The 25,350-nt window shown below is 42.2% G+C and overlaps 1 protein-coding gene across 1 annotated transcript in view; it reads right to left on the bottom strand.

Moving 5' to 3' along the window:
- Gycbeta100b (guanylate cyclase soluble subunit beta-1-like) overlaps positions 1-16,441 on the bottom strand; it is a 41,847-nt gene extending 25,406 nt beyond the window's left edge. Inside the window, exons 1-5 of the mRNA XM_076323139.1 lie at positions 16,194-16,441; positions 15,873-15,946; positions 6,468-6,568; positions 3,790-3,908; positions 677-832 (exon numbers count right to left, since the gene is read on the bottom strand). Coding sequence (XP_076179254.1) covers positions 677-832; positions 3,790-3,908; positions 6,468-6,568; positions 15,873-15,946; positions 16,194-16,196 — 453 coding nt within the window. The 5' untranslated portion in view covers positions 16,197-16,441. The remainder of the gene's footprint in view (positions 1-676; positions 833-3,789; positions 3,909-6,467; positions 6,569-15,872; positions 15,947-16,193) is intronic.
- Positions 16,442-25,350: the final 8,909 nt, after the last annotated feature.

Here is a 25,350-nt window from a genome sequence, read left to right as displayed (position 1 = left end):
TTTCAGAGAAGGTTACAGGGGTTAAGTAAGATACAACGGGAAAAGAAACGACCGATAGCGTTTATGGACGCGACGAACACATTTTCATTTTCTGTTCCCGTTGTATCGAAATTCGGGTGAGTTTTTATACTTCAATTATTAGAATTCAATTATCGGTTCGAGCTCGTCAAACATATTTAACGATCTTCGTTCTTTCACTTTTGCAATTTCCATACAAAAAAAAAAAAAATACTCTTTCAAATGAATTACGTACAATTTTCTAATCGACTCCATCCTAAAGTATATTAATCGTGATCGCGTGTAAAAGCAAATACGTAAAATACGATAACAAGCCGTAAAATAGCATCTAGAATTCAATTGCAGAACATTATGAAGACAGTAAGAGTCGTTCGATCCAATTCCTATATCAGAATTCCCAATCAGCTCTTTCGTTTAATGGATGAAACTCTTCGGATCAATTGACCTATTCCGTACACGGATATTTTCTCTCTAACGAGAACCACGTTGACACAAAATGGCCACTGGAAAGTGATAACTCGCTCGCCGTTACGTTAACCGCGAAATAGTGAATCGCGGATGTCTGGAATACTCGGTGAACGATATTATACGTTCGAACTGTGTCTGGTGATTTTTGTCGACCGAGTCTCGTCCGGTTACGGTAATTACCCTAAAATACCTTAACGATGCCAATGACGATATGCTCCAAACCAGGTCGATCGGAGTAATAATGCAATATAAGCGCCCCGTCCTCCGGTCTCTCGGTGCATCGGAAAGAGGGCGCCCTCATTCCCGGGTACAAAGTGCCTAAATGATCGTGAAGGGCATCCAAATTCTGTAATTAAACGATACCAGACACTTGTTAGTCTATCGGTATATTGAAACTAACCAGGCGCGTTATTCCATCAGGTGCAGAAGGTGGTTGCATCGTCAGCCACCGTGCACCGCTTCGTGCAACGATCGGATTTTACATGTCAACGGGGCGAGTTGGAACGCCGAGCGATCGCGATTATAATACTTGTCGGCTGGTATCGACTCGGTGCGCTATTAGTTTCAATTACGACACATCGGGCCCGGTGCGCGAAACGCCAACGACAGAAACGTAAAATATCTCGGTCCGACGTGCACCGATACGAGAACGAACCGTCTGCACGTGACACTTGACTCGGCCAGAACCGGAAATGAAACCTCGCGGAAGAAAAACCTCGCGATGATAATCTCCCCACTCCGCGACGTCGACGTTCCATTTGTTAATCGCATTGGGCGCATTCATCGCGACAGAAGTATCGCGTTACCCGCGCTTCGTTTTATTCAATTTCGTTTCTCGTTCAAATGCACATTCAACCTCCCTTTCGCTCCAGCGCGTTACGTTCTCCAGAAGATATACGTGTAGAATTCTTACATACGTTGTAATCTTCGAGTCGGGTTAACGGTCGATTAATAATCGGGGACCGTCGATCTCTGCTATTGGATTTTACAAGGGTAAGACAATTAATTTATTGCGGGCAATTAAAAATATTTAACAACGTTTCGATCGTACGTGGGTCTAATTGATTAGTATGGACTGGTTTTTGGAGGCAAATTTTAAAGCAAATCGAAATGAAAAATTATTAGGAGAGATAGTTTCTGAGGTTATTTTTCGCAGTTAAAGTGAAGGAATCGCGGCAATGTAGACACAATTTACGGTACTGTTTGGAATATTTAACATCTATAACGGTTCAAAATTGACGCCACACTGCAGAAAGAGTAATCTCGGAATCTTTGAAACAAACTCAGTTCCTTGGCATTATGATTATTTATATACTTATATTCCCTTCAAATTTATATATACACTTCATTATATCTCCACGGAAGTACTACTCATGAATTATTACCAACTCGCATATTTGTACACATTTTCCTCCGGAGAAGCACACCAACTCGGCAATACTCTCCTAAATATATCCAATAAGAAATACAAAATTTAAAAATTTACTATAAATAAAATTCGATTTCGCTTGCGTACCTTCTCGCTCTAGTACTTGACACTGCTCGAGTTAAAGAAACATAAGCAGCGGATAGTTTAATTCTACTTATCCTAGTGATCAGTACTAAGATTATTTAAACTTACTAATTATAGTATTCTAATTCAGTACTATAATTGAGTGTTACAATTTACTATAATTGAGTACTACAATCGAGTACTATAATTTGCTATAATTCAGCACTATAATTGAGTACTGTTATTTATCACAATTTAGTACCGTAATTTACTGTAATTCAGTACGATAATTGGGTGCTGTAATTTACCGTAATTGTACCACCACGATTATAACTAATTAGTGCTAAATACTTTGAATCGAACGATACAAATTGGCAACGTTTCGTTTGAAATTCCGTGCGCGTAGCTCGTCGCTAAAGAAGATCAACATCGTTTCGAAACACGAGCGGTGACAACAATTTATCGATTAAACGGGCGAGAAAATTCGGCGCCGGCGGAGCCCGCGGTAACGCCGCGCTCGTATTCCGTCCGCGCGAACGAGTTTACGCGCTTTTTGTCCAATTACTCAGGCTACACGTTGCGGCAATCGGTGACCGGTCCGTCGTGTTTCCCTGGAACGGTGTCCGGTATCCAACGTTTAGAAACGCATTGAAAGCGTTGGGCGCGGAATGCGCGAATGAACATTCCACGGGAAGCGGTACGCAGGTGCACGTGCGCCGCTTAGGCGCTCGAAACGAAGCAACGAGCGAAAACAACCGGTGGAAATAAATAGAAACCGTCGGTGGAAGAACCGCGGCGGGCCAACGCTCGATTCGCGAGCGATCTGCCTACGTGTCATCTTTTCTGGAGAGGACTTTCACTTTCGAACCGCGTGGAAACGGAATCGTTGAAATCACCCGGTGTCGAGGACCGCGCGACTCCCCCGCGGTAATCTTAATTTCGCTCCACGCGAAAGTGAACGTTCGAACAACGAAAGAAAGAGCGACGCGTCTACGCGCGATTTACCGCGATACCTCGTTTAATGTGCGGTGATCGGGATTGCTAATTACCGATACGCGGAACCAACCGTGGAAAGTTTTTCTTTTTTCGTTATGTATTACGATACGATAGTGCTACGGGCAATGCTCGAAAATTGAGACGTAAAATTATGAACGTGCGAAGCGTCGATTGAAAATTATTTATTGGAAATGTATTAGGATGGGATAGTACTTCGCGAGATGTTCGAATATCGAGGTGTGAAATTATGAACGTGCAAAGCATCGATAGAAAATTATTTATTGGAAATGCATTAGGACGGGATGGTACTTCGCGTAATGTTCGGAAATTGAGGTGTAAAATTATGAACTTCTAGAGCATCGATAGAAGATTTCTATCGGGATTGTTCTAGAATGGGGTAGTATTTCGCGTAATGTTCGAAAATTGAGATGTAGAATTATGATCGTACGAAGCATCGATGGAAGATTTTTTATTAGGAATGTGTTACGATGGGGCAGTGTTTCGTGTAATGTCCAAAAGTGAAAATTGGTGATACGCGAAGCACCGATAGAGAATTTTTTATTACAACTGTGTTACGATGCAGCTAATTATTAATTTACGAAGCACGAGTAGGGAACTTCTCTCGGGACTGCATTACGATACAGCAATGGCTCGCGCAATGTTCGAAAATCCCAACCACCAATTTTATCAATACACGAAGCACTCGTGGAGAATTTTTCGAATTCTCGTTCGATTCAATCCGTCCCAAGGGGAGAACGAACGGTATATCTATCGTGAATCCGAGCAACAAATTTGAACAATAACCGATACGTTACCTGCAAGAAATCCCTAGGTGTTGCTCCCAGCACTTGGAGGATCTTGTCGTAGCCGGAGTCTTGGCAGAACTCGAAGAACATCCGACCGAATTGTTCCAGGATCTCGTTGGCGGGAATATCTGGAGCACACGGGATTTCTCGTGGGTATCTTCGATCGATTTTCACGATCGTCGATTCCATTGGAAGTTGAACAGACGTAACGCGGCAATTTGTAAACGAATAACGTCCGGATTATCGTCGAGAGGGAGAACGTAATTTTAACGAATAATAGGATAAAGTTTCGGTGAATTGGATATCCAATTGGATCGTGAATATTAATGTCGCGAGCTAACCCTGTGGATTTTTGAACGAATCCTCTTGGAGCCGTAAAGCCCAGGATTGACCGTCCCGCTTAGTCCGACCTATCATTCGCCAATTTAATTTTCGATGACTGTTTCAAAATTTCGATAGCGTCGGTGTTTGCGATAACGCTTATTCGAACTTTAAATCTCATCGTCGATTTTCCGAAATTCGAATAACAAAATGTATCTCGAACGAACTCAGGGCTTGATCTACCCTCAAACGACAAATGGATATCGACTACGTTCACTCTGGTGTTCGCTGTAACGCGTATTCGAATTTAATACAATTCGGAGATTTTTCTAACGCTATTGGTTCTTCAATTTACCAGAGTGGGAAGTTTTCTCGAGTATAAAGCGTATTGAACGGTTTGCTAATTAAAAGGGTCGATTCTTAGAACCGACTCAATGGTTGTCAGCAGCTGACTCTTCAGGATAATGTTTTTATGGTGGTATTGTTCCACGAGTCAAGAGGTACAACGGTAAATGGAAAATGTCGTTCTTCGACCGGGTACCTAGCGAACGTCTTGACTGAGGAATAATACACGGTATTTTCCTGGCACGAATGAGCTTGTCGAGCGGAACAATTAGTGCACTCAATTATCTGTACTTTCGTACGCGAAATTAATTGCAATTCGACGTCGTTGGCGAATGTAATAACAAGAATATGGAGTAAATCCTCGAGTTTCGTGGAGCCCTATGGGGTTCTACTTCCATTTCTAAGCTCTATTTGTGAGCCCTGTGCGGTTCTGCCACATTTAATAACTGGTGGTTGTACATACTTTGACGGTTGAAAGAATCGAGAGAAGGATTTAAGAAGATACGGTTAGGACGAGGAGAAATAGAATTATGTTTCGTTCCAAGTCCGATATTGGATCGGTAATGTTAGATATACTGTACCTGTGGATATAGTGTACTTACTATCGACCAGGGAGAGTCCAGTATTGGGACAAAGAATGTATGAAATAGGTGTTTCTTTTTCGCTGAAATCGCCACTGTGCCAGTTAGAAAGTGCCAAAGGCAAGATGAAAGAAGCGGGGAAAAAACGATGAGAAAGAGAATCACGTTTCGTCCCAGGTCTGCTATAGCGGAGCAGACTCAATTGACCTCTAAAAGTCACTTCCCCGACTGTCTGTCACGTAAGGCACGATTACCGCTTTTACGTGTCAACTCCCTGGGAGTCGGAGAGCGTGTGTTTGCTGCTAATGGGAATAATACCGAATTGATACCATCGATACTAATTTGTAAATTATAATCTGGTAGCGAGTTATACGAAATACGTGGATATCGAACACGATCCGATATTCATTTTGTACTTCTACGAAAGTATCGATACATGTTCGATACTTTGTGAAGGTATCGATACATGTTTGATACTTTGTGATGGTATCGATACATGTTTGATACTTTGTGAAGGTATCGATACATGTTTGATACTTTGTAAAGGTATCGATACCCATCTGATACTTCCTCGATACCTATTATTGAGGTTATGTACACTCCACAGTAGTGGGTCTTTACAGAATGATATTCTGTAACAATGTTGCCTAGTTTCGAGAACCGTGTAATTTGATATTTCAGTTGGAAACGTATTGAAACTTTTTATTATTATTACTAGTCCGTGCGGTTGTTTCCTACCGATTAGATTTTTATTTTTATTTTTTATACATTTACAACAATAACCGTATCGAGCCGGTGTTATTCGATATCGATATCGGTTGGATTTCATTGAAAAAGGTATCATAAATTGATGCGAAGTCTCTGAGCCCGAAAAATAATACTTTATTATCTGTAGCACTGATTCGGTACTAGTCCCATCTCTACGTGAAATGATGGAAACATAATCGAGGACTGTACAATGAGAATAGGAATGGATTGAACACAAGTTATATGACTAATAATTTTAAAAAATCGTTTACTGTACTGAATATTCGAAAATGAAAGGGAGGCGATAAAGACATCTTAGATCCTAGAGTCCTAACAAAGTTTAACATCGCAAAAAATTTTGTCAAAGGAACGTCAGTACTGAAAAAAATTACAAGTTCACGTTTGCTATCTGTTAACCTCATCAGAGACGAATTATCTTATTTGAAATAAACTGAAATTGAAATTGGTATTCACTCGTAACATCTGTCGATCTTGTTATGATATCGCTTGGTAATATCGTTGGGTAAATTAAGTATGAATATTTATTCGCAATACTAGTAGTGTACTTGGGTGTCAATATTCCTGAAGAGTTTAGCAGGCTGCCCGACTTTAATCGAAAAGGTGATGTAATTTGTTTTTCAAATAGCGTTATTAGAATAAAAAGTTCATAATAATGCAAAATAATGTACATACTGAGTCGATTGACAGCAGCTGATATAATATTGTATGTAATTTCATCGTCGTAGATCTGGCGCACCAGGAACTGTCCTTCCATGTTAACCGCCGCATCTTTCCTATATCAACAAAATATGAATAAACATTTCGCTACGTTCGAAGTCCATTCTATTTAGAAACAATTGTTAGCAAGGCATGCATAATACGTGCACTACTGCTCATGAATTTGGAATCGGTCGTTGTTTTACAATTCTATGATTTGTTGTATAATTCTGAACTCGTAGAGTAATTAGGAAAGTTTACGGAAAAGGCATTTGGGAAAGTTATGTAGAAACACGGAACACACGTGCAGCTTATAGATCGTTCCATAGATCTCGAACTGTTAGTTATGCCGAGAAAATTAATTATAGAATCATCTCGATTTAACACATTCACTACCACCATTCGGTCAGGAATTTATCCATTACGGATTACGCTTTATTTGTAGTAGTTTATTTAACATAGTTCATGTTTTTATGAATGCACAAACGCAACGAATAAATTTCATTCAATGTTTCCTTTATTGGAGAAGACGGAGAAACACTTATGCAATTCCTTTGTACAAAATTTAATTCCTTTTGATATGTATTTAAAATGCCCGTTTAAACTGTTTCATACAACGAATATATATATTAAGAAAAGAAATAAAAAAATTTTCATACACGAATTAATTTTATTCAAAATCTTACAGGCCTTGAGACGAAAATAGAAAGCATAAATTTTATTAAGTTTCATTAAAATGCATTCGACCGTTTGAACGCAATCGTGATAACAAGTATACACACGTGCATTCGTACCGTTGGCACCCGAGAAGAATGCCGCTGGGGTCCATTAATTATTTCCGTGTGAAAAGAAGGTCACAAACTCTCAACACCAAACATGGTCTTTCTTCTTCGAGCAGGTGTCTCGGTTGCTGCTGGACCTGGTGACTTTCTGCTCGCTCGAAAAGAATTAATGGACCCCAGAGGCAATCTTCTCGAGCGCGAAGTATACATACTCACATTTGCAACGAAATTTAAAAAAAAAGAATAGCCAGATTGAGATCTCAGAGGATCTCGAAACGTTGTTCCGTTTAAAAGAAGCGCGTTGAAATTTTTCTCGGTTACGATACTTTCCCTCGTAGATCGAAAAGTAAAAATCATGGATGTCACGTATACACGATGATTTTCCACGAGAATCGGCGCGTCACGTATATACGACAAGCGTTAGCGAACGTGTTAATTGCCAGGAACTTAGCGATCCAACAAAGTGCAAGCTGACCTCAAACTTGAGGACGGAAACAAACATCGAATTTATCGAAGTTTCTACAGTCGTTTCGCATTATTATGCTAATCGAGTAGCAACACCTCGAACTTTCTATCGGCCGGTGTAAACGTCCGAGGAACCGAAAGTATGATTATGCAATTGGCGAAAGGATTGTTTACCGAGGTATGGCGTACCGTTTAAAAGGAGAGTGTCGCATGGAAATTAATTACTCTCGGTTTAACGCGTCGAACAAAGTAAATACTTCCTGCCTGGCAAACGCCGAGTATTTTAACAGGTTGCTAAACCCTCTCCGCGGTTTCTATTGAGTTTACCGAGTAAGACTGAAAAGCCACTTCACCGTTTGACATGGATATGAGCTGTCACTCCGAGCTTGCTTCGACCTTTCCGTGCAAGTTTTCAAGACCTTCCGTAGCTACCCGAACGAAAGTAGAAATTCGTCTTAAACGGAAGGTGGAAATAATTTTAACATTCGCGCGCGGAAAATTGATTTCACTTCGACGACCGTAGCACTGTCACAATAGGAAGGTATGTATTTAAACATTTTACGGGAGCACGGGAGCAAAATATATTCGGATGTCTTTTTAGTAAACCACCTTGTGTAATTTCCACTTCAAAACTTTCTAACCAATGAAGAATTTTTTTTATACGAATAAAAATTTCAAAGATATTTACGCACGAATAGGACACCATGTGCATTAAATGCCCTGGAACAGTTTCTGTATCATTCGAAACGAGCCAAGAAGATCTCTAAAATTATATCACGGGATTTATATACACGTTGTCGACGGGGTGCTGTGAAACGTCATTTAGGGCGACTAAAGTGACCCCTCTTGACGAGCTTTCAAGAGTCATCGTCATACCGTCCTCTTAGTCGACCTAACCCACATTTTAGTGTCCCTTGCGCGCGTTTCTCGCAAACAACACTGCCCTTATACGAGTCCATCGCGATACGAACGAATTAGTTTACTTAGAAGAAAGAAACTTACTGTTTAATCTACGACTATGAAGTGCAAGATACCTGGTACATACATCCGAACGAAGATCATTGAAGATAATATTAATTATTGAACACAAGTAGATCCGAACCAAGTCTCAAAATAGAACTGTAACGCTATACTTGTTCACCTTGAACTTTAACACTGCGTTGAAAATAACGAAGGAAGATTAATTCAAATGTCAAAAGTCTTTTACTTTTACGTTCACTATTAAAAGTAAATATTATCGAGAATTTTTCGTAATATGCTCTACACGTATTGCTTCGTTGTGTATTATCTGTTCAATAAATATAAAATAGTGTATTAAATGTTACGAGGTTGCCCTATAACGTCGTGAACGTCTTCAAGATGCATTAAACTGTTAAAAGGTTAATATCTTTGTATACTTTAGAGTTGACCTTGTTTTCCTCGAAAATGGCGGGAAGATAGGAAAAGCTTTTTAGATTTTCGCAGACAAGAGAGCATCCCTCGAGCGAGATTCCTCTTTATTTAAACCGAAATAGAATCGTCGAGTATAAAAAGTATTAAACGTATTTCTTCTTTTTTTTTTACTAATAGAGGTTTCAAAGGGAACGAAAACACTTTTGAAATTTATCAAACGAAAGCATTTTTTTACACTTAATTCCACACAATTTTTCGACTGGAACAATACTTCGTACGAAAATTACTCAATGTGAAACACAGATAGATTTATTTTACAATTGATCCTAAATTATTTCTCCGGTCCAGGATTGCTTCAAACGAAAGTCACACAATTTCAAACATGGAATCGTCCGAGAAAAGAAAAATTTCATTTCCAACAATTTCTGGGAGATTGTCTTTATTCGTTTCATTTATATGAAAAATCGTCTAGAGAGATACACAGGGTGTCTCGAGTAAGCGGCCGACCTTTACACGCGTACCCCAACAATTATTTATAAGCAATTTAATGCGAGCTCCGGTACGTGTAACAAGGATACGTGCAATAACATCGAGAATATACGTGCATCGTGACAACTACTCAGAGAAGTAGTCTGTTATAGCAATACTTCCACAGTGTAAACAACTTTCTTTACTATCTGTCGAGTAACACGGATAGATGGACGTGCTTATGGCCATGTTGCATCGAGCAAGGAAAAGAGCATCAAGCTGGAACAACGTCGCGGAGTGCAATTACTGCGCAAAGACGGGAAATCGAATCGGAAGGTTTCCAAGAAGCTTGTAACCGCAACAGGAACATCGACTTTTACCTGTCATCAAACTATACAGTATGTTAACCCCCCTGTTGTTTTTCTGTGAACTGTCAAGATCGTATTCGAGTTAAATATTGTTTAAACTTTGATTGAGAAAGAAAGGAAATTCGTACCTATTCGAATTCGTCTTGGTTCTCGAAAGAAATATATTTAATGGAGTTGAAGAAGATAATGGACTTCTCGAAACGATTTTCAAAAGAGTTGAAATAAATATATATAGATATCTTTTCTATTATAATTTCAATAATAGGTCAAGGGTTATTTCAGTCGGTATTTCGAGGCACTCTATTATGATTTAAAATATGAGGAATTTACCAATCGACTTGATGATATTTTAGCGAAAATGTTACACGAACAGTTCATTGCAATTGATTCATTTTCAATGCCGTTCGTTATAGTATCGTTAAATAGATCGTATTTGATATCGTTCGTTGTAATATAGTCGAATAGTTCGTATTCGATATAATTCGTTATAATTTTATTAAACGGCTCGTATTTAACTGCGCGAATTTTTCATATTCGGTTCGTTCAATTACCACGAAACGTGCACGAACATCGCGAAAGAGGAGAATATTAATAAAACGTATTTACATCAATTTCCTCCATCGTGTGCTCCGAGATCGGGGATGTCGGACGATGACTCTCTAAAACGCATTTACGTTCTCGAAGTCGGTAAAGCCTTTTTATCCTCGTGAAAGTGCGACTCTACGCGAAGGGTGAACTGTATACACGGATAATCACGCACTAACTCTGCCACGAATAGCGGTGCATTAACATACTATCCAACCGTTTAATTCAGTCTTAGTAAACCCACGAAACACGCAGTTTACAATCTGCGTTTACACCGAGTAAACAGCAATTCCAGACAGCAGTAAAAACGTGCAATCAAACAGTCTAACTGGTCGTAGTTTCCAGATAAGTTCTCCAACTTAAATAAAGAGAAGAACGAACATCATAAGGAGCATTCACTGTGGACATAATTATGCTTCGAAGATCTTTCCAGCAGGATCTTGGAAACATAATCTTATTTCGGGTTTCGTACGTAAATTCCAACGTTAAATGCAATGTTTCCACCATTTTTCTTTTAGTTACTGCATGCTGGCCACAAAATGAAAATCACTCCATAAGTACTAGGTTGTTCGATAAGTTTTCTCGTTTTCTCCGTTGTAAAAAAATACAATGACACTTGAACTTTGAACAACTGTAAATATACGAATGACTCGACAAACCTACATGAAACTTCACACATATTCATCAAACAGTAGTACCATCTTTAGAAAAATAAAACAACGAACCTAGTAGCTCCATTTCTTATCCAATGACAAAACTTATCGATCAACCTATTATAAAAATGACGTCTTCTCTTAGCACATCTCAATTTCTTCCTACTCGCTGCTATTAATTTCAGTATTCTTTGTTTTTTTGCCACGCGCCACGAAAAAGGTAACAATAATTTCCGCTTAGTGACGTAGATCGAGGTCTCTCTCTATTCGACCCAAAAATGTTCACATTCGACGTAACGTCACGCGAGACCCATTGTCGTTTTTCCGAATGCTGCTGACGGAAGGGATTGTCCATCTGGAACACGCGTTTCGCGATAATTCCGTGCAGTTTACTACTAAGGAGAACGTTTACGGCGCATAAACTCACATTACGAACCAGTTGGCCGAGCCCGTTCTTTCTCGTTCTTTTCTTATAGATTTCGTGGTCCGCGAGAGAGTTTCGCGAAGTGGTCTCGCAATCTCGGTAGGAAACTCGAAAGCTCCATTGACGAGCAAACGAAACTACGGCCGGGTTCCTCGAATAAAAACGCCCCGGGAGTACAAGTTCCCGGTGCACCACCGGCGTAAAAAGTTTCCCTAGCCGTGGATTACCTTTTTTTATGTATTCTGTCGCGAATTTATCCGGCGCGTTCGTTTCGACGTGTCCGAAAATAAATTACACGAACACGTGGCTTCGACGAACGCGGTTTATTTTTGAGAAAACGTCTCGAACGCAAATTTCGTACGATAATTAACGAAATATAGGAATTGACGAAAATATGTCCAGTTGAGTATAATTTTTTTGGTATATTCTACCGTGTATGATATCGATAATAAAAATATTTGCATAATGTAGTGGAAGGTATATAGATTTCCACGATTGCTGTTCTTAAGTTAAGTTAACCAGTGTCTATATTTAATCAATTTTTGTCACGTATAAACTTTTTTGTCTCACGTTTGATCTACTTTTTACATGCAACGTTTCAAACGTGTCGTATACCTAGAAATCGTGCTACACTTCAAATTAAACACCTCGTCTGTGTCTAAAAGGAATCGTATCCTTTTTGCTGTGAAACGCTTCGTCACTTTACGGCCAATTTAATTGTATCGTTAGGATCATTATCAATGTGAACAAGTACGGCAATTTGCTCGATTTCTTTAGCTCTTGTGCTACTTTCGGATGTAGTCTCTCTCGTATGTTGTCTACCTATATCCACCTGCCTTTGTGTTTCTCTTTTTCCGCATACTGAAGGGTCTGCGCCCGTGAATAAATAAATAAATATTACGGATTAACAAGTACCGAAGGTGAAACATGAAAAATTTACACGCGACACAAAGATCGTCGTGAATAGTATTCAATCGATAAAATTTGACAAGGGAACGATGTATTAAAAAAATCTCCCTAAAGTTTCGATACAGTCGATATTAAATTTCCGATGGAAATATAGTTTTATTATCGACGCAAGTCTGCACGCCATTATTATTTTATCGATCCAATGTATCGAATTGAGAACAAAGTTTCCAACGTGCCTTTTCCTCGTCAAATTTCATTAATCGTTTATTATTATTCACGACGAGCTTTCGTCTCGTCCTTTTTTGTACATTATTCACAGCACGGGACACGCGAAGAAGAAGATTCTTTCGCGTACAGGTATTTGCATATTTTAGGTTAACACGACGACTGTTTCGTCGTGTTTATCGTAGCGAGGACACAGGTTCGCGCTCGATCGTTTACCAAGAAGTAAAATGCGCTCGTTAAAGTCGCGTACGTACTTTATTACATTGTTTTCGTCGCGAACGGTCACGAAGTTTCGAACCTAACCTCAACGCCCGTTTACGATTACCGCGAAGAAGCGAAACGCGTGACGGGGGATTCCCCGTACGGCGCTAGAGTTTGATCGGTAAACAATAAAACATTTATGCAGGCTGTTCGATCTAGGATTTAAGGATTCGCTCTGTGGACCGTGGCCCGTGGACAAACACCCGGAACGCGTGCCAATATTTCGACCTCGTGTCGTTGAATCAATACACTCGTAGCACCAGGTAAACACAAAAGTTTATTACTCGAACTTGTTGATCCGACGAGGGAACCGAAACAAAATTTACCGCCTCCGTTGCTCCTTTTCTTTCCGAGCACGTGCCCAGGTTTGCATTCGTTTCTTTTATAGATAAATAAGAAACGGAGACCGTGGTAAATGAATTTACGCGGGTGAATGTAGGTCAAGGAATAACCGAGTACGATTGAAATTCTCCGAAAGTAAAAGCGAGATGAAGTTTCGGAGTGATTTTTATAAAAGGATCGATACGACGAGTGTCCGGAGTCCGAGAGTGTACGAAGAGAAAATGTTTACACGAGGAACGTGTAAACGACCAGGTGAAAATTGTAAATGCCTGAGGCGGTTTCGTTATTTAAGGATTTCGAGTGGAACGTTGCGAACAATTCGATAATATCGAAGTTCACGTCGTATACGATCGACCTACGAAAAGAATTCTACTTCGCGGTAATTAAACTATTTTTCAATCCGTATCGAAAGAGCAACACGAAACGTATTAATTAAGACACGAGTGATCTCGAAACGTCCTCGATGTTTTTTTACGGAACGAAGCAACGCATTGAAAATATACGTTGGAAAGAAGACGTACGATTCGTTAAAGGAAACTCGGGCGGCCTTAAAATGTCCTTAACGCGTTGACCTGAAAAGTGAAACAACGCAAAAGTGAAAATATATGTCGCAGAGAGCATAGGCCTGTCGCATGGGAACTTCAACGACTTTGAAAGAACCTTAAAAGCTTGCAGCCGTAAAAATAAAAATTGTTCGGTATGTTCTCGACCTTTAGAAACGATAGCACTGGTTAGTTTATGAGTATCATCCAGTGTGTTCACACGTGTGGAACCGAGGAGGCCCTCGGGAAGGGTCGGTGCGTAATAAGAAAGTTATAGAAGCTAAAAAGAGTATTAAGGAAACATCAGGAGTACTTTCACCGAAACTTCGAGTAAAGAATAGCGCAGTAAAGCGTGCACGAATCGCAAGTGCGCGAGGGGAGCAATTACGTTGTTAGTAGCAGTGGCTATAAAAATTATCATTTGCGATAACGCTTGCCGCGTTGTGGAAAAACGATGTTTAAATATTTAAAGCGTGATATTCGATAAAAAGAACACGAACACGGTGGTGATTCGATCGGCAAATTTTCTTTGAAATTTTTATAAAAACAAAAGACTTCTACTTCGTTTCGTTCGGTTGAACTTTCTTTTCGTTTGCACCAGTTGGCGCTGTATTATTTTATTACAATTGTGTTGTACCGTGTCGTGAACCGATAAAGTCATTTATTATCTAATTCAGAATCCATAGTATCAAAAAAATAATAATTCGTTTCGGAATTACAGTCACAATCGTATTCATCCTTTCCGTGTTCATTTATCTTCGTATAAGGTGGTTAAAACGACCACCTTTCAAGTCAGTAGATGCGTCATTATTCATCGTTCGTCTTAAAGGGCAAATAAAGTTGAACGAATTGCACTCGTAGAATTGCATCCTGCGTTTCTTTCTGTTTCCCACCGGATTAACTGGTTTTGCACGAACCTTGTATCATCGATCCGATAAATCAATATTTGGAATCGGTTAAAATACCACAGCCTCAAATACATCGAAAGCAGAAAATTTCAACACACATCGATTATACACGTTGCACAATAAAATCAATTGAAGCGACAAAGTCTGTTAAAGAATGCATAAAAATTCTCACTGCAAATGCGCACGAGTCCATTCGAACCGATCTCGTGGAATGAATTCGATTACACCCCCTCTCTAAACACGCGTGCATTGCGAATGCAAAAACGGAAGATATTGAAAAATGCTCCGAATTTTCATTCCCGGATTTGAATATTAATCAATTCCCAACACGTATTTGCGAGAATTCATTCCTGAAATCGATTCCGCTAACGAACACCCTCCTCGTTTGCACATCCTCTCTAAGCGTAAATGCATTGCAAATTTTTCTGAAAAAAAAAGAAAAATAATAAAGAAAAAAAAGAAACAACACCGGGATTTTTAATTCCCGAAACTAAACACCGAAATTCGATCTCGACGCGTTCGACCCCCACCAGAAATGCGCCAAAATTCGCTCGCCCCGAATCGAAACGGGACGTGGAAAACGCGCGCGCAACACACTCCGCATCGACGAGAGGCCCGTCGAATCAGAAATTCAATCATTTCCGCGGCTCCGATTGGCCGCGGGAAATTCAATATAAATTCCGTCGAGTGTATTGCGAGGCGAAGACGCGTCCCCCGGGCGAGGGGTCGGTGAAATTTCAATTAAAGAATCCGAGAGATTCGGGTCACGGATGCATCGAACTTGGTGCTACACGCGCCGCCACACTGGCAGGGAATAAAGCCGGGTGCAGGACGGGGTGTATGGTGCCACGTGGTCTACCGAAGCGTCATCGGACCGGTTGACTTTCGTCACCGGGCACGCGAACGATCGCGGGATTCGGTGATCGCGAACAAACAAAATAGTCTACGGTGTCTAGGAGAGAGGGCAGGGTGCATGCAAAACGCAACAAACGAGACAAGTAGAGGAGATAGGACCGCGATAGAGTCGGCGCGAAACACGCGGCCACGTTTTACCTACTTTATCGCCTCCCACGTCTCGCTGTCAAAGGTCTTCACAACCAGCAGCTCGAGGGCGTAATTCACAAAACCGTACTGCACAGAAAACAGAACGATACCGTCCGTGATCGAGCATGATCAATGAACCGAGAACTGTCGCGAGCCGCGACCAACGGATCCGCTCGTTCGCGCTCGTTCTCGCGTGTACGAACACACATCGATATACGTCCCGGCGATCGTCGAGGTAACGTACGAGATATCCGGCCGTCGTCGCTCGCGTCTCACGGACGTTGTCATCGTTGCGCCCGCGACAGTCCTCCGTCAACCGTTTTGCTCAACGTACCATGATGATCGCCGTGAAACGGACTGGAAGTATCCCCCTCGTATCATTCCATTTTAATTGCCATAGGAGCCGTGTTTACCTCGTGCACACGAGCCGCGTACTGGAAAGTCGGCCTGCCTTCCGTCAGAGACGATACGTATCGATTTTCCAGCGCGCAGCAGCGCCACCTATGGTAACCAACCCTGTCGGTCGCGTCTTCGGGACGCCCTCCACGCGCCTCCTACACCCTTCTGCCAATCCGCTTTGCCGCTGTCCGTCCACCGTGCGGAATCGACGATACTTCTCAACGGATGAATACTTATAAGACCTTTAAGACCGGGCTACGACCAGTCGAGACGCGTCGGGACGCACGACGTCGACGACGTCGACGACGCCCTCGCTCACCTCCTCCGACCAACCCTCCGATGTTTTCTTCTCGATCCGACTGCCCTGGATCGCCTGGTACTCGATCGAGCTCTCGTGTTTTCCGCGTTGGTTCGAGGGATGTCGGTTTCGTGTTCGGGTACCTTGTAGCGTGGAAATCAGGGAGGGGAGGGTTTTCTGGGAAAGTGGAACGGGGAACGATGCTCGTGTATTCCAGGGAGAAGGGAAAATCGGTCGTGGAAGGTATCGTATTGGATTGGTCGGGCTTCGCGAGCTCTGCGACCGGGGAACAATTACTCGACACTGTTCAGATTCCCTTTGCAGATGGTATTCATGGGAGAAAGAAAGCCGAGACCTGGAAGGAATTCGCCGGTAGGAATAGGTCAGACGTCTTGGTCGGGCTTCGTAAGGTCTGAGTAAAAGTCATTCGAGTGTTTGTCGCGTGACTGTTACTTATGGTATTCATGGGAGAAAGAAAGATGAGATCTGAAAGGAATCGAGAACCGTATTGGGTCAGACTCGGCCAGGCTTCGTCGGTGGTGATAATTTAATTTCCATCGTAAGGCCTGCAACTGAACAAAAATTACCCGACACTGTTCACACGCACATTACCAATTGTATTCATGGGAGAACGAAAAACAAAACTCGTTTCGATCGAACTTTCCAGCGATGATACATTCCCCTGTAGAGCTCGTAACTGAGCAAAAATGACTCGTCCACGTTCTCGCTACTAATTGTATTCATGGGAGAACGAAAATTGTACTCCTGGAAAAAATTTCGAGCAACTTCAAGACGCTTCGATCAATATTCCCAAGACTCGTGACTGTACAAAAATTACTCTTCGCTGTTCACGTTCCTGTTAAATATCGTATCGCTCCCCTGCCCTTTTGCAATTGTTTTTTTTCTTTCTCCACGCAATACTCTGTTCAGAATAGAGACGATCGGTGACCGTTAACCGGTAACTGGTATTTAGGATTGCGAGCAACGACGACAGAAGGATTAAATTTCTATTAACGGCGGGGGCGAGGGAAACTGGAGCGCGATGATATTTCAGCGAAGGGATCCGGCGTCGCGAAATCTCGACTTTGGGGGCTCGCGCGAGAGGAAGCGGGCTCGGCTTAAATTGTAATTAGAAACGAAGGCAGGAATTCGTAGCGCTTCAGCTGCCTCCAGAGGCGAGCTTCTCTATTAAAGCGTCTCACGGACGGGGTGAGCCTAGTTTCGCGGCGCGCATTGTCGTCCGAAGCTGAAACGAAGAAACCGGAAATTACCAGGCCTCTGTCGGAACGCATCGGCGGTACGGCTTCATTAGTCGAATTACGGTCGTTAGTTACGAATCGAGTTTTCGAGACGAGGATTCTTCTAAATATTACAAACGAAAGTCACGTGTTCGTTCGCGCCGCGCGAACCGTCTAAATGCGATTTGCCCGCCAAACGGGCAAGCCCTTTGAACGCGAAACAGTGGGTATACGCGGTTAGGGTGTACAGAACGCGCGATAAAGTAGCCGGCTCGGTGTTACATTGTTGCTGCGAAATTTTTCTTTTACAATTTACTTCTATTTGTATTTCTTTTTCATTTATCAATTACAGGTGTGGCGATGTGGATCGTGTGTATCAATATTGTGCTAGGATCGGGAGAAGGGCGATTCCATTTGAAAAAATAATTAAGAAACGAGGAATGAAATTTATTCGCAAACCACTTTTTACTTTTTCGTTTTTATACTATTCTCTTGGCATAGATTCGTACGCTCGTGATACGATTTCACAATCCTTTGTATTAATATCTCATTATCTTCTGGTTTCGATTAGTTCTTTGAATTTGTCCCAATTGTAAGACCCGGATACCAGCGTTGTTATATACCGAGTTAATTTATCGGCATTAAAATAGCGCAATTAAGCTAATTTTAAAAAATTCGCGTTTACGAAATATTTCTACGATGAACTGTCTAGAATTTAATTAAAAACATGTGGTGTGGACGATGAAATTAATATGCAAAGTGTATTTACTATTATCATTTTTGTTGATTTCGTTATTATTATTATTATTATTGTCCTTATCGCGTAAATTGGAACAGAACGTATATATCGTAATTAGAGAAATTTCATAACCGTGCAAGCGCGAGGCACAACCAAAGGCTGTTTTTAGACTAACCTCAAAGCTATACGTGTACATACACATAACTGTTTGTATTATATATGTATACTCTAGTTTGACCTATTTTTCAAACACAATATTCTCATTATACGACTCGTTTAATGGAGGAATAATTTAACCTTCGTTCATTGAATTTAATGAATTTTTCAACCGATATTCTAAGCGTTTCGTAAATTTTCAGTTTCGCGCTGCAAGTACTTTGTCAAATTCATCTTAGAAATATCTCCAAGTACAAAGGTCGTATATCACAGCTTTTGATACTAATTCTCGTCTCTGGATCTCTGAAGGATCCCCGTGAAATCCTCTACAAATTACATTCGTGAAAAAGATGGTGGAACCATCTTGCTTTAAGTCAACCTCGTTTAAAGTAGCCATCTCGAGCTGTACGAACCGTGGTACACGCGATCCACTGAAAATTACTGTCGCGCAGCTTCTAACCATATTCGACAATACTCGATACGATGATCGAACAACATATTCATTAGCATTTATCTCAATCATGCCACAAGGCTGCCACCGTTACGAGAGTAATATTTCCGTCGTCATAAATTACAAGCAGCTCGTAACTCGAGACCGCCACCAACAAACTAATTATAAAGCGAACGCGTGCGAGATGTACTCCTATATTATCCAGAGGTACCCTCGCCCTCGCTGCCAAACGTTTTTAATTAATTCACGCCAAGCGTCGTTGACGAAAATTTTCGTGAAAGCTTGTAAGTTCTCCTTCCGCTAATCACGGGACATCAATTTTGACGAAACTTTGTTCGAATGTTTATTGGCTCCACCCAAGAGTTACGTAGCGTTGCGTTGTTATTAATCTTCAACTTTGGAACTGAAACTATCCTTTGTATCGAAGCCACCAATTTAATTAGCGTCTGTTACATGGATAAGTTTGAAGTTACTAGATATATTGAAAAACTTTCAAACGCTAGTTGTATATTTTTAAGGGGGTTTATATAATTATGAAATTAGAAGAAATATTGAAAAATGTTTCGAAAATAAGTACTAATTTTGTAGACGTTCGAATTAATCACACAAAATATAATATCTATAATAATATAAAATTTTCTTCGATCTAAGGGTACTTCTATAGAATGCTAGAAAGAGGTGTTTCTTTTTGTAAATTTGCATTCAAACACTATCGAGGTTAACCTTTTCGAACATTGCACAATTTACTTACTTCCAGTAAATGAATACTCTGTTCGAAACAATGTTTAAATATCATAAATTTGAGAGAATTTTCGAATATTACACTGGAAACAATTTTCGCAAGAGTTACGTAAACGTAACGGATGATCTCGCCCTCGAACTGGACAAATATCGCCAAAACGAAGTGTACAAGTTATACCTCGTAGCTCGAACCAATCAACATTTGCGCGAGGTTTCATCAAAATTGGCGCCGGACGGTCTTTCCGCGCGAGACGAACAAGAGCTTCGTAATGCTTGGGCTCGGAGAGATCCGTTCCCGTGGACGAGCAACGAGCATCGTTAGAGACCTGGTTAAAGTTTAACGCGACGGCGCGAGATCCTTTCCCGGAATCCCGTGCCCGAGCGAGCGGAGAATTTTGAAAATTTCAAACGACCGTCCACCGAGAACGTCCACGTAAATATTTGAGATCGCGAGATCGAGCCGAACACGCGCAAAGTCTGCCGGCGGGGGCCTCGCGCGTCGAGCGTTTAAGGCTGACCTCTTTTCTTGCACGCGATTCTCGGAACCCTGCCCCCTCCTGTGCTTCCCCCCTCCCAACGCCACCCCATGGCCGCTCGGGAGCTGTGGCGCCCATTTTCGGCCCTCGTTTCGCGACACTCTGTTCAACGAGCGATCGTTTCACGCGCCAATTCCTTTAATCCCGAAATTTCCTTGTTGATTCTTCCCGTTACCGTGGAATTGCATCCACCGACGTCAGTTCGGTCGTTACCTCGATTGTCGCGCGACACGTACGAAACGTCGACACACTTTTCCGCGTCGGAGGCCACCGCAGATGTTTACCATCGCAGCTGTCGCCCGCCTCGCATCAAAGACGGATCTCTTCTATATCGGAGCCGCAATATCGTTATATAGGGCAAACGGGGGAATTGCACAGACCTCGGCCCCATTACGAAAGGCCGAAAGGGCACGGTGCGCGCCCGTCTACGTGGTTACGCGCGAAAACGTAGAAGACGAGCAGCCCGTGAAGCGTGATCGCTGCCCGGGACACGCTCGGAACGCTCGTCGGGCGTTCCCGCGTCAAATCGATCACTTCTTGCCTCCGGTGACCGGTGGATTTTTGCGAAATTGAAACACGAAGCGGTTCACCGAAAATTAGCAGCGGTTTCAGTCATCGTTTCCCTGGATCAGGGACCGTTCGAAAGACACGGTGCGTTTTGGGATTTTTCTTGGTTTCGTGGATCCTGTTTTCGAATGGAAAAACTTTTCTTTGGGTTTGTATTTTTTTTTTTTGAAGTTTCAATCTTAGGAATTTTTGGATGTCGACGATTTTGGGATCCCTTAAGGGATATCGACGAAGGGAAATAAAAGAAAGTAATACCGTGCCGAGAGAAATGTAACGCAAACTTGGAATAACATAGAGTAGAAAAATTGGAAACAATGATTAGAAAAATCCGAGAAAATTTGAAGAGACTTCAGTATAATTTGAAAATAAATAAATTTGTATCCGTCAATTTTGTCACGTTTCAACGTCGGTTTGGATAAAATCAATTTAAGTCGAACAGAAGAATGAAATGCAATATCGAGCAAAAGGAAATACAAAATTGAAATAAGACGAAGCGAGAAAAGAAGTCGAAACGACGATCAGACGAATTCAAGAGAACTCGAAGGGAGAATTTCTTTCTAACGCAATTTAAAAAATACGCGAACTCTTGCACACTGTCTCCGCGAGAATACGTGCTACAAATTCCGTGCGATCTCGTTAAGAAGACGAGAAACGTTTACCCCGAGTTCGACGAGCTTGCAAATCCCAGTGTCCCATATCGGGCGCGGTTATCCTATTTGAATACCGCCCAAAAGAAATCCCCGGCATTGAGCGCGCGAAATGATCGATTTGGCGCTCGAACGATTCTCGTGCCAATTTTTTCCCCGGTCGGTGGGGTCCGCTTACACGCGGCGCGAATCGACCGTCAACGTCATTTTTTCCGCGAGGTTTCCGCGTGCGCGCATCCAGCCATTAACCGGATACTTGCCACGGGCCATAACGTCGGGTCTGTCGCGATTTTTGCCATCGTGTCGACGTTATCCGCGAGCCATGGCCGCGGAACCGAGGCGGGTAGCGATGATTTACGGGTACCAGCCGTTAGCCGGGTTACGAGCCGAGATACAGTTTCGTCGGTGGGGGCTAGTGTTTTGCCCGTAAAAGCATGGAAATGATCGGTGTTATATAATTGCCGGAACATTTACGACCGTCGAAGTTTTACGAGGCGTCCCAGTTCGGGAAGAAAGCAATCGTCTCGGCTGTCAAACGGAACGCATGGTCGTCCACCGGCTACGATTAAATGGCTGTCGGTGATTCGTGGGGAGTCACGAGTACCATGGAACCCTATAATTGGAGACGACAACGATAAAGAAGTTTTCCAACGTGTGTGTACGTGGGAGCGTTGTGAGAAATTGTTGTTCGATTGGGTGAAAAAGGGTCCTCGCGCGTGGGATCGCTAATACGTCGTGATACGAGTTAATAACGAAGCGAGGGGTCCGATCGCGACAAAAAGCTGAGCAGGTGGGGCTGTGATGCGTCTTCGTATCGTCAAACGAGACGGAGTTACCGTTCGATCGGGTAAAAAAAAGTCCTTTTGTTGGCGTCTAATGGCTCGTGATATCCTGACGCGTTGATCCGAGTGACGGTAAGTGGAGGAGACTCGTTACAGAGAATGAGGAGCTTCTTCGATCCGGTACCAATGGGTACGCCTTTCATCGAATTGTTCGCAAAACCTCTCGCTCGAGAAACCTTCGATCGATGAATTCTTCATTTTTTTCACGAATAAAATGGAAATATTTCTTTGCCCTCCCTCCCCCCTGTAAACGATGAAATACAGCTACGGTGGCAAACACGATTTTTCTTCGACTCTTTGCACAGGGACAATAAACGGAGGAGACTCGTTACCGATAATGAGGAGCTTTTTGAACGCGGTCGTCTACGAATGCGCGTTTCATCGGATCTTCTTCGCGAGCCATCGTTTGAAATTTAAAGACGCGACGAAGGGAGGTGTTAACGTATTTCCAATTTCACGATATAAACTACAATAGTTCTTTGCTCACGTGAGTATTAAAACGCAACGAAAGAAGGTACAATTTTTGTTGCACCGTTACCTGGTCTATTTATTACACACGGTGATCTTCCAGAAACAGAACTTTTAATCGTATGTAATTTTGAAAATATGACAAATGCACCAGAGAGGATTTTTTAAACGCTTCAAAAGATACGCAAATAAATTTCTGAAGATTCTAATGATTCTCTCGAATGAAAAACTATCAGTCTCGTAATTAGTGCCGACTAGAATAATCGTATTTGAAAAACGTCTATATTGGACGTCTTCTATTAATGGGAAAAAATACCAGCTTCTTTCAACTCGAAAGTTGGTGTACCCCCTGGAGGGTTTCATCGGGAACGAAACCTTGAAACGCGCTCGCTACCGACTTCTTCCACGGTTTAAGCTCGACCTAGCCAAACGCGAATACAAGTCAAACAAAAGGAACGGATAAGCAGTTCGAAGCGTTATCCCTCTCATAAAGCATCGATGTGCCAATATTGGAAGAAGCGCGAAGCTCGTTCGCGACGCCGCTCCACCGACTCGTTGCTATCGCGAGAGGGTGATTTGTTTACAAAGGAACTTTCTTGCGCGGTTAAAACGTCGTTTGATGTTTTAGAATCGAGTGCTCCTTCCAGGAACATGCATATTTACCAGCCACTTACCTACCGCATTTCCTACAGGTTATGGCGTTTATATTGCGTATTAACCCTTAAGCAAATGCATTGTACAAGTTCGACACTTTCCCTCGACATTTCGTCCCACTAACGATATTTTCACGGAGCGAAACATACAGGGTGCATTCTTCTAGTTTCAGCCCCTTTCTCGGGTATTTTCATCGATCTACGTTTTCGTCGAGTGTACGTTGAGTTGTTTGTTTCATGAAAGAGAATTTGTTAGAAATTTGCAATATGCAAGCACGCAACCGGTAGAAAGTCGCTGGAGTGTTGTTAAACAATTTCTTCGATGGATAAACGGAAATGTCTGAAAACTGTTGATCCAAGTTAAAGCATACACCCCGTATACACGGAGGAAATGCGCTCGCGGATTTATTCGTGTACTTTGCGATATTATTGGATCGTAAAGTACGAAAGATTTGCTCGCAAGTGTTTCTGAAGTGCGCACGTGTATGATTAAAACTTTTTCTTTCTGGTAGATCGACGAATAATTCACGTTCGCGCTTCTGGAGAACGTTCCATAAAATTCGAGATTCGTTTCATTGGTGAGAATGCGATGAACAGCTTCGTAGTAACATTTGTTCGTTTCGTCTCCTATAATCCCAACAAACGAACAAACCAACGAACCAACATCGAAGTCGACGATCGAACCAAAAACAACGCGTTTCCAATCGAACTTGTATATTTATCTTCTCGGCGAATGGAATTCGCGGAGCTGAACGAAAACCCGCTCTTAAATTTCAAGATGCGAACGAATCGCGAGATATGTTTCTCGAACTTCGCCACTTCGTCGATTGGTTCGTAAAAGCAACGATAAATCGAACTGGAAGTTTTCACCGCATTTCACCCCTCCGCCCTGCGAATTTTCGCCGCTGCGAATCGTATTTTCTCCGCGAGAGCGCGACGATTACCGAAATAACGAGATAATCGATCGAAACAGGACGCTCATTAAGTGGACATTAGGCGAGAACTGCGACAGCCCGAGCACCGTCAACGGTAACAAATTACGAGGCCGACGTGAAAGCACGGCCAACTACTTTGCATCTTCAATCTGATATAAACTTAAAATTGGAAAGCCGCGGCACGACGTCGCCGGGCGCTCTCATTAATCGATTCGTTTCAACTACGAAACAAAATTATCTACCTCCTTGCCTCCCTCGAAATTAATTAGTCAAGGACGCCCTCGTAATTTGGATCGTCGGGGTTGAACCGGGCCGATGATGAATAGCGTTCCCGGAGTTAATTAAAAATACCGTCACGCATCGAATATCGATGATTTCCACCCAACACCGCCACCGTCCACCTTTTGTAGGTTCCATAGAAATGCGTACGCTCGGGCAAAGTGCCGTGACGCCGCTGGTCATAACACAGAGATGACTGACGTCATTGGATGCCTGAAGATATCCTTGCGCCGGAGACGAGGCCGATCCGATGACACGTCCGCGCGAAACCGTTGCGAGAATTCTACGCGAATTTCAATTTCTCCGTGAACACTCCCGGCCGTAATTTGTGCGCTTCGTCGCGCGTCCAAATCGGTGATTCGAAATTTTATTTAGATTCTTTCTCAGCCATCGTTGAGGGAAGGTCCCATTTAATCGATTCTCGGTGTCTGTGTAAAGGAAACGTGATTCTATTTGTTCCTCTGTTTGCTATCGCGATTGGGAAAAAATGCAGTATTTGCGAATTCCGAAACTCGGAGAGAAAGTATGGATGGTAGTCGGAC

The sequence above is a fragment of the Ptiloglossa arizonensis genome, chromosome 11 (genome assembly GCF_051014685.1).
Source record: "Ptiloglossa arizonensis isolate GNS036 chromosome 11, iyPtiAriz1_principal, whole genome shotgun sequence".
Classification (NCBI taxonomy): Eukaryota; Metazoa; Arthropoda; class Insecta; order Hymenoptera; family Colletidae; genus Ptiloglossa; species Ptiloglossa arizonensis.
Note: the sequence above shows the minus strand (reverse complement) of the source record. Positions and strands in the feature narration are given on the sequence as shown.